Below are 10711 nucleotides of genomic sequence, written 5' to 3' on the forward strand. Positions count from 1 at the left end.
GCAGAGCCCGGGTCCCTCAGGTACATAATAGGGGGTTGTAGAGAGGCACCACTCAATCCTCCGAACCCTTACCACACCAACGAGCTTTGGGAGAGAGCCTTGGCCAGCTTTGACCTCGAAGATCAGCAACGGCTGATTGCGAGGGCATTCTGGAATGACGCCTCTGCAAAGCTGGATTTACATAATAAATATGTTTATTCTCTCTCTCTTGCTAGAATGTTGATAAAATGCATACATTCAATAGTAAATTTCAAAATTATTTTTAAAGGTATGTGTTAAATTGGTTTAGCCATTGTTTTAAAGCTGTCTCTCCTTTACAAAATTACAGTTGAAGGCTGAACTCCCTTTTCTTAACTTACGTTGAACTGCAGCAGCAAGGGCATCATCGTATCTCAACTGTCAGTTTCATATTCCACTGTCAGTTTCAGTGAATCTATCTCTTTGAATCCATATTTCGTAGATTTGGGCTGGTTTGCAGCGAGAAAAGTTGACAAAGGTTCCTTGTTTGAGTTATATTGGGAGTATATTTGGAACATACAATAGTCAGAAAGCTTTACACCAGTGGCGTAGCCAGAAATTTATTTCTGGGGGGGTTCTTTGTCAACACCTACCACTCCTTCACCTTTCTCTCTCTCTCTCTCTATATATATATATATATCCTGTCTTTGGTGTCTTTGGCAGCTTCATATGATATTACTAATAAACATCGAGCCCTCCCTTATGTTTCCGGCCTTCTCGTTCATATATATATATATATATACATGGAGGTTGTATACCACGCAAGGAATAACTCCTAGCACTCCCTGGACAAGAATGCTTTAACGAGGATTCTCGTTTTTGTGTGTTGCCAAAACAACACTTTGCGTAACTTCTGACAAAAGTTTTTCATTGCTACAGTGTGCAGCTACTTCGCATCAAACTATGCTATCATCCTTATGCTATTTTTAGAAATATTTAAAAAACTAATATTTCGTTTACGAATTGATGCAGTTATATAATGTATGTTGATGATTTATATAATGAATGTTGGGACACGAGGGACTGGCAGGGAACGCGAGGGCAGACCGTATTGCTCGAGGATTAAACGTCCGAGCAACGGCAGGGCCCAGCGATGACCTTCCACCGAATTCTCGTGACATCCTTTTACAGCAAAGACAGGAGCGGACACATTTTGTACATCCTCACTCGAATTTAAACAGCCAACAGGAGAGGGACTGGCATTGTATTCAGACGAATACGTACCCCAACCTGCACCACCTACACAGAATACACCCCACGAGGTTCACTGACGAGTGCCTGTGGTGGACAGACACACCCAAGCTAAAACACATCACATGGGAGTGTCCCAAGAGGCCTCCACACATAGACAGCCCAATAGTACTCAAACATCCACTCATGAGGAATAGGCAGAGGGAGGCATGGCTTGCGGACGAAGGCCGGGAGAGCCAATTGGCTCTTCTGGGCCAAGCCCAGCGAGCCGCTTGGGCCAGTGGAGCCCTGGAGCCCCAACGATCGTGCCTGTTACTTATTTTCAATAAAGTGTTTACTCACTCACTCACCTAGCTGGTACATGACTTGGAAAAGCGACAAGTGCTTTCGGCGTTGTGAGCATGCTATATTATTTTATATTTAAAAATACAGGAACGAAGCTTTGCGCTAGAACTTTGATAGTATCATATGATGCAAGTTTCACTCACTTTCAGTGACCTGCTGTCACCTTGTTTGAAAGTAACTTGCGATCATGGTATTGTCGTCATCACACTCGCAAATTGATGAGGCAGACAATCCAAAACAGGGCTGCTTCCCGTTTAGAAGCATTTGTGAAAATTACGGCATCCATAGCTATCAGTAAAATTTCAGATTTGAAAGTGTCGTGTTTCCTGACACCGTCATTTAGTGAGGATGGGCTCTCCGCAGCAAGCAGCATGTGTGACGACGGGGTAGGTGAGCCTCAGCTAGGCAACTGGCCGGGGCTGTCTGGTGTTGAGCGATCGGGCAGTGACGAGACACTCTCCCTATGTCCATAATTATCTGCCAACTTAGTTCTTGACACATTACATGCGTGCCCCCCCCCCCCCCCCGCATCGATCACCCCACTCCCTTCTTAAAATTTTTGTCCATTAGTCACTTGCACTCGACGGCCCCTAACATTCCTATATTTATGTTTCTGCGTGGACTTCAAGGCCATTCACCTACCTGCCCTTCCACCTGTTTGTTGTGGTGGTTTTTTAGCTTCCCTGGCTCAGCACCCCCATCCTTTAAATATTTTACCGTACGCAAGTCAGCATTCTGTAGATCTTTCTTTCTTTCTTGCCCCATTTTTTGCCCTGTTCTTCATATCCCCATTATTATTAAGCCCTTTTCAAAAATATTTGCAGGAAAAGTATATTCACTGAAACACATTGCACTCACTCCAGTGTCTTCCAGTTTTGAAGAAAAGGTGTTGTGGGCCTCATTTAACCTCTTTATATAGAAGCAGTGCAACTAACTAAATTTAGTTTCTACTGGCGCTGCACCCATCACAGCTATAATGCGTCAAGGGTGTGACTAATGCCAATGTGCCATCTTTAAGACCAATTTCAGAACAGCCAAACAGTCAAGCAGGGACATTGTGAATCACATTATTTGCACCAGCTTGTGCAATGGTTGGAAAATACAATCACTAACAGCTCAGCATTTCATTAACAGCAAGTCCCCCAACTAAGCCGGCCCTCAGTTAGTTTAGATATAGAAGCAGCTAGATGGAAACAAACTCAGAAGAGAGAATTCCAAATATGCCAACCCTAACTTGAAGTTCTTTAGTGTTATTATGCAGAGCAATGGGCCAACCGACCACAGCAGAATCAGCTGCTGAATTTCAGTCCTGCTTTACAGTCAGAGGACTAAAATTTTTGTTAAGGCCACATTTTGCATGCTACAGTCCAACTTTACAGTCCTTTACACTGCTACATTCCAAAGCACAAGATTTTAATGCATTTTTTGGTGAGCTACAAAGACTGGCTTCCTTGAGCAAAATTTATAGCACGAGGTTAATCATATTTATTACACAAAAGTATGTCCGTGCAGCGACAATAAAGCAAATTGCGCATGTCAACAGCAACATCTTGGGACATTGTTAAATGGTCACTCAATGGCCCTCAGTCCTTTGAACAGCCTTATGCTTTACTTGTAACGTTTAGAACACAAGAATCCGACTTATTGAACACAGGTATGTCAAAGGAACAATAACAAACCAAAGTGCATTAATCAATCACAACCACGTCTTGGGATGTTGGTAAATGATTACTGAATGACTTTTGGCTCTTTGAAGAGCCTTCTGCCTCACTTCTGGGTCGTTTACTTTCAGCATAGTCACTTTTGCTCTGCTTGTGACGCTTTACCGATACTGGCAGTGTGACTTCTGGAGCAGCTACACTTGTCATCGAGAAAGGGCAAGAAACTTTTTTGCCTTTGTCAATTTCTTGCTTCCTCTCACCTATACGAATATAACTGATGTAAGCATAAGGAGTGATGTGGAACTTTTCAGCAAGGTAGCCTTCCAGCAGTGCCCATGCAACTATCGTCTCACACCGCTCCCGTGGCAGGTCTGTTTTTGTTACCCCTCGTTCTTTCCATTTTTTGGCATCCTTGCCCATCCAGGCGTCAATCAACTTTGTTGCTGTCAATTGTTCCTTTGCCTCACTTGCTGCTAAAAGCACTTTGTAGATGTTCTTGATGTGCACCGTGACATCAATGTCTTTCACCGTCTCTTTGAGTCGACAGTTGTCACAGATACCATCACTGGCAGTGTATGTCTTGCTGTTTTTCCCCAAAGTGTCGCAAGAACATGGCACGACGACACTCACGCACATCCACACAGTACCGCACCATTGTGTAGACATTTTCCCGGCCACACTTCTCTGTGAAGACAGATGTTGTCTGGCGAAATATGTCGGCAAATCGGAAAAGTATCAAACATGTGGCTGGTTGGTCATCCCTTCCTGCACGGCCACTTTCTTGGTAATAGTTTTCAACAGATTTTGACAGTGTGTGGTGAATGACAAAGCGCACATTTGGCTTATCAATTCCCATACCAAAAGCAATGGTAGCAACAATGACCAAAAGTTTGCCACGCATCCAGCGGGTATGAACACTGCTGCGCCTCTGCGGTTCCATGCTGGCATGGTAAGAGTCTGCAGCAATACCATAGCCTTTCAGCTCATCTGCCAATTCATCAGTCTCTTTAATAGAAAAACAGTAAACAATGCCACACTGATCTTTAAAACGACCGAGAATGAGCCTGGCAACGTTTTTCATAGCTTCGTCAGTCCCCGAAGGCTTTGGCAGTACCTCGTAGACAAGATTAGGTCTGTCCAGAGGTGCACGCAGTACCACAGAGCTCTCAATGTCAAGCATCTTCTGAATGTCGGCAACAATGGCTGCAGAAGCAGTGGCTGTGACTCCCAAAATTGGTACTTCAGGAAATTCGCGTTTCATTATGGCCAAGTACTTGTAGTCTGGCCTGAAGTCGTTGCCCCACTGAGAGCAACAATGCACTTCATCTATGGCAAGCCTCGCAAAATACTTCCTGTGGTACGCCTTTCCCAGCATGGACATAAAACGCTTACTTTTGGCCATCTTTTCTGGTGTCACGTATAGCAGCTTCACGCTATCTTCTCCGTCAGCCATAGCCTTCAGTATCCGATTTGTATCTTTTACAGAAACGCTGGCAGCCAGCATTGCAACTGGGTATGACATGGCTTGCAGTGCCATGACCTGGTCTTCCATGAGTGAAAGTAGGGGTGATACGACGATAGTGACACCTTTTGAAATCAGCGCTGGCAGTTGGTAGCAAAGGCTCTTTCCGCCTCCGGTGGGCATGATGAGAATGCAGTCTTTATTTGAAAGGGTAACGTTTATGGCTGGAAGCTGCATGGACCGGAAGCTTTTTACGTGGAACACATTTTCTAGCACCTCATTAACTCTATTTGACCACGGGAAATCGAACTTGCTCCAATCCGTGCGTGCAATCTCGTCCAGCGACTGTTGTTTCAACTTCACCGTAAGTTCGTGCTTTTTCCTCGTGAGGCATTCCCGTATCGTGGTAAGACGAATTATCTCCTTCTCAGTGGATATTAATTCTTTTTCAACTTTTCGAAGCTCTTGTTCCCAAGACGACAAAGCCATTTCAGTAACGGGGCAGGTTAGTAGTTACCTACAGGCAAGAATCAAGAAGTCATGCTGTTCGGACTCGCCAGGGAACGGCGCTACGGAACACGTCGCATTAAAGCCCCTTTAGGTCGCACAAAAGTGACAAAACTGTCGCACTTAAAGGAACATACTGTCGAAACTTGCTTAGAGTTCGCTTCCGCTGTTCGAGCTGCGTGGGTGACGAACTGATGGGACGACGACACGGCATCGACGGCGCCGGCAGCAGCTAACCATGAGCTAACTTGAATTGAGTTCACCGGTAATCTGACAGGGGCCGCCACCGATTTCCATTTCCGCTTTACGTCACGGATGAATCACAGCACCCACTGTGCAAAAGTGACGTAGCAAACCTTGCGCCGAGGAAAATAGTTACCGTTTTGAGTTAGCTTACTTAATACAAATCACTATAACGCACACTTTTGCAGAGGTTGAGGAGCAATAGTAGCAGTATCTAAATAAATGAACAGTGGTTTGAAAATGTACGACTTACAAGTTTAGCGCGCATTTTTTAAGGAACCGTCAGCAAGCCCACTAATACCCACCACTGATGACTAATCGCAAAAGAAAATAAATCAACAAAGGCAGTTTATAAAATTTGGCGTACTTTCAAGTAGCTCGAAGAATTCAAATTTTGGGGGAAATTCATCTGTTATCTCTAAGCAATATTTGTAAGCACAAGTACTTTTCTGGGGCGGTGCCGTGCGTGCTACAAGCACACGTCATGCGCATATTGAATATCTATACTATTTACAGCAAGAGTCACTGTTTGCGAGGCACCTCAAATGGCGAAAGATGTTTGTAAAAATCCGGCTGATAATTTCCTCCTCGTCCTCGCCCACTGCGGGCGTTGCGAGCGAGCAAGCAGTGACAGCTGGTTGCCGGTATAAAAGCGAGGAGCCGGCAGATTCCGACGTCACGTGCACCGGAGGCGGGCGGAGTGATACATCGTGCGCGCTTCGGTCGCTCTCGCAGTGCCGGCTTTGTTGGATTTTGAGCGCATCTGGTGCCAGCGCTGCGGCTTCGTGTCGGATACCTCTGTAGTGCAACGAAAACAACGCTTCAGAAATGTCTTGGCAGACGTACGTCGACAACCAGATTTGTGCACAGGTCAACTGCACAGTGGCCGCAATTGCTGGCCTCAACGATGGAGCCATTTGGGCGAAATATGAAAAGGACTCCAACTGTTCGGTGAGCAAGCGGCTCCAATGCCGGTACCTCGACTAGGCCTAACACGCCGACATGTTCAATCACCTTTGTGGCCGGGTTTGAAAACAGGGCCTTCATTACGCGCGGTCGACTGCTTCGGCTGTGCTGATTTTTGCTGCCTCTCGACTGCGCTTTCGTTTGTGGTCTTTCTCTTAAACTTTATCGGTCGTTGGCTGTCGTTATCGCTCTTGAGATTGGCTTTAGTACCTGTACACGCCCAAAGGCGTTACCTTGTTTGTCAAATTTTTCCGTAAACGTCACTAAATTTAGTGCGCGCTTTCATCGCAGTTCTTCGAGATTGTTGATTAGCTTACTGTGACCATAAAATTGACATTTCGCTGCAAACTGTATCCTACGTAACTGCTCATTCCTTCAATTTCTTGACTATCCTGGCTGCCGCATGTGCTCGGGATTATTTTACTTGTGACCGCGACATTAGCTTGATATTACGTTCACCTGCGCTGGCTCGTCCTGTATTCGCGGTGTGCGGCAACATAATGGTTCTCATTTGCACTTTGCCGCACATAGTGTACTTGAAGTTACTTTTTGCGAGTGTTTCATATCGTTTTCTATGAAATTTAAAAGAAAGCGGTGTCCTGCCGGTGGCGGGTATCGGGAGGTAGGCCTAGGTGTGACTGAGCTCGGGTCATCGCGATGCGAGCCTTGGTGATCGTCACGCGGTGTCGGTTAATTTTGCTTTTCTAATACGTTCAACCTGGTCGGAGGGGAGGGGGAATGTCATCGAGCTAAGGCGGGGCGGGGCGATTTTTCGTTTTTGGGCGCCGGTCGAACCAGTTTGTGAGCTGGGGGGGAGGCTTCATCTGCTTGCTGATATCGGCGCAGATCACGCAGCAGGAGCTGAAAACCATCGCCGACACGATGCGGACCAACCCTAGTGCTTTCAACGAGACCGGCATCCACCTTGGTGGCCAGAAGTACGTCTGCCTATGCGCCGAGAACAACTTGGTCCGGGGCCGAAAAGGCAGCTCAGCGTTCATCGCCGTCGCCACGAACACCTGTGAGTTCCAAAGTCGTCTGCTCTGTTGTCGTAAACACCGGATATGCCGGTCGTTCTTGTGCATGGTGCAGTATTGCAACAGAATCTACTACTGTGAAAGCCAAGAAATTTCGGATATCGGACGCGGTTTGTGTAACTCAACACGGCGGTTTCGAGCAAGCTATTAAAATCGTCGACTGGCAGGTTACGAGAGCGTGATATGCTACCGCAAACACCTAGGACAGATTTTAATTTAGCCTTAGTTGGTGGGGACGCCTTGTCTGGTTGTGTGCCCGATTTAACCGTCCTTAAGCATTGTCTTCTCTTTTGGAAACTTTAATTACACGTGCTACAATTGTTTTTAACCAGCGCTCTTCACAATTTTAATATCGGCAAGGTTGGCTCAGTGGTTATCGCTTCTGCTACTGAGCAGGTCTTGGCTCATTCACGCCTGCGACCGATTGCGACTTGCGACCACAGAGCGACTCCAGGCAACCGGCTCGTCGCGTCACTTAAGTCTCGCGATCGATGCCCTTGAAGTCTGCTCGCAATTCCATCGCCATGTAAAATACGCGTCAGCGTGTAACGATGTCCTATTCCTACGCATCTAATTGGTTCAGCAGCTTTGTGTCTGAAAAACTGAGCAGTGATCGACTGACCCAAAAAAACATATTCTTTTCGACCAAGGCAACCATTTGTGACGCACCAGGTCGCGCGACCTGTCAATCGCCGGTGTGAACGCTTCTACTTTTGTGACTTGAACAAATCTCAACGCATTACTTTGCTTCTTAATCGCAGGTCTGCTGGTAGCTGCCACCATTGATGGCTTCCCTCCTGGTGTGCTCAACACTGTGGTCGAGAAACTAGGAGACTATCTGAAGCAAAATAACTATTAGGTATGCATAGTTTTTGTTCTAACCACTTCTTTTGCACTGGTTATATATACATCGTGGTAGCTTTCGTTCCCCTCAGTGCATCTGCTGAATGCGCCTCCTAGTTGTTCTATATTCATCAGAAGTATTAATTTTTGTGTGCGCCACAAGCAGCCTTTTGCTTTAGATACCACTTCAATGCTCAGAGTTGTCATTTGGCTGCTTCGGTGTGTCCACATGGACGCTCAGTTTCCAAGGCTGCAGTCCTTGGGTTTAGTGCTGCGTTCATGCATTCTACAAATTTTCCCTGATTTTTGTCTAGTCTTTGTGACACCCACAATGGAGTGTAGCTTTTCACGCTATTCTGAAGTTTTCTGCATGGTTGTGGCTGGTTATGCAATTTATGTTTGGTCTTTTTTTCTTTGTGCAGTTTTACAAAGCAAAGGAAAGCGCTGTCTGCCACGAAATTGCTCGTGCCGCCTCCTCCCCTTGATCCTGCTGTCGCCGCCATCTCCGGTGCCACTTTCCTTCCTGCCCTCTCCTCGATGGTCAAACCACGAAGATGCCGCAAAGCCAACACGATGACATCCGCCGAAGACCGCAGCCCCACGCATCGGTGCTCTTTGCAACTTCAGTTTGCACCACCCATTCCTGCAAATTCGCTTTCTTCCACTTTCTCACGAGCACTGTTAACATGACACGTCCGTGAGTTTTGCGGAGTTCCGCTGTATTGTTTCTGTGAAGGGGGAGGGGGTGTGCAACAGCGAAAAAGAGAAGACTCCATCGCTTCTTGCCTGTATTCGTTGGCACATTTTTAATTGTGAATTGTAATCTTTTTTTTTTATGCGTTACAATGTATTTTTCTTTTCACCTTCTCCTCCTCTTCAATGTTTTTTTAGGTGGGTCGGGGAAACAATTTGTGCGTTAATGGCAAAGCTGTCAAAGCCAGTGAACATGGTGTTGCGCCAAATACGCCGGTTGGAATAAATTCCAGTGTTGGTGAACTTATACCCAACTTTTTTTTTTATGCACACATGTTGAGAGGTGGACAGGTGCTATTAAATTATTTTGTGCTGTTTCTCTTTGTCCTTGTTTGGTTTATTTTCTTTTTAATGCTTTTTGCTAACATGTTCTCTTCAGCGCTCGGATTGGTGCTGAGATTGGTGGGAAGCTTGCCAGTAAAAACATTGTGCCGGCTGGTGAGCCACACTTGCTTTCAGACCTAGTGCCATTTCAGAACACTTCCCTGTTGCATGAATGCTATAGTGTTTTCACTTTTCACCTCTTGAAAAAAAATTCAGTGCCGAGTATACTGAGAGCCTAGTCAAGGAAACTTGTGTGGTGGGGTTTCATACATTTTTAATGGGGATGTATGGATGTGAACGAACAGCTTCATGCATGGTGCAGAGTGATTGACAGCCTGTTTTGTATAACAGGCACCAACTTCCGGCAAATTATGCTTGCAAATTCCCCCCCCCCCTAAATTGCCTGGAGGCCAGCCTGCCTTCCAGTTTGCTGTTGCCAGCTTTCAGCAGCATTTGTAGGCGATGTTTTTTTACTCTGTTCGTGGCATGAAGCTCAAATTTATTAATGCAAGCTCTTGCCTTGTTGGTGTGGCATGTTAGTCTGGAAGCTCCCTCCCCACTGCTTGTTTAAGCAGTGGGGGGTCTGTTTCGATGGAATTCATGGTGCTGGATAGAGTGGTTAAACGGATCGAGTGTCCGTTATTGGGAAAGCTGCTCACGTTGAAGGCCACGCAGGTTATTGTCTTGTAGTGACTGCTGGTGGTGCGCGGCATTTTTTTTCTCTGACCCGATTATGCATCGGGACTAACTGTGCCGAACAAATTTTTTTCCCCTTTATTTTTCTTTGCCCCCACACCGTTGATTGAAGATGCAAGTGCTGGCCAGAAGAGAGAAAAAAAAAAACGATTTATCTGAAGCCCGAGGGGAATGAATGCGGTCGCGACGATGGCATGAGCGGGCTTCGGAAATTTTCCGACGACTTAACAATTTTGTTTTTATATGCGGGAATAAAGGAATGATAGTGACCTTGAACAGGCTGGTCGTGGTGATTATTGACGTCCTCGCCACATCACTGTTGCGAGGCGCATATCACAGCGCATTCCCGACCCATACCTAGATTTTTCACCTCGTGCAAAAATTTTCTCTAAAGGCAGCCGAATCTGCTTCCAGCTTTTGCCTAAGCTGGCCGGTGACCTTGACCTCACGTGCAGCGTGGAAGAGCGATGCCACCGACGCGTTCGGAAAGGACAATTTGAGAGTACAATTCAACATCTGACTGCTAGGAATGGTTGAAGCCATTTGCAGTGGTTGTGTGTACCTCAGAGGGAACGGTTGAGTTTGCAGCATATCCATATCGAATCAAGAGGCTCGTCATTGCGACAACCGCACACGGCGGTTTGAGCTATGTGCGACTAGCATTC

General features: G+C 46.2%; 2 protein-coding genes across 2 annotated transcripts; one reads left to right on the plus strand and one right to left on the minus strand.

The window, feature by feature from the left end:
• Positions 1 to 2136: 2136 nt before the first annotated feature.
• LOC119443118 (ATP-dependent DNA helicase Q1) lies at positions 2137 to 5458 on the minus strand. Its single transcript, XM_049662586.1, is given in 2 exon segments — positions 2137 to 3779; positions 3781 to 5458. Coding segments are annotated over 2 exon segments (1923 nt in total). The 5' UTR covers positions 5167 to 5458; the 3' UTR covers positions 2137 to 3242.
• Positions 5459 to 6103: 645 nt separating this feature from the next.
• Positions 6104 to 9343, plus strand: LOC119443119 (profilin). Its single transcript, XM_037708269.2, has 4 exons — positions 6104 to 6378; positions 7240 to 7414; positions 8192 to 8289; positions 8696 to 9343. Exons 1-3 carry the CDS (start codon positions 6256 to 6258, stop codon positions 8287 to 8289), a joined length of 396 nt encoding a protein of 131 aa, XP_037564197.1. The 5' UTR covers positions 6104 to 6255; the 3' UTR covers positions 8696 to 9343.
• The last annotated feature ends 1368 nt before the right edge of the window (positions 9344 to 10711 follow it).

The sequence above is a fragment of the Dermacentor silvarum genome, chromosome 2 (assembly GCF_013339745.2).
Source record: "Dermacentor silvarum isolate Dsil-2018 chromosome 2, BIME_Dsil_1.4, whole genome shotgun sequence".
Classification (NCBI taxonomy): Eukaryota; Metazoa; Arthropoda; class Arachnida; order Ixodida; family Ixodidae; genus Dermacentor; species Dermacentor silvarum.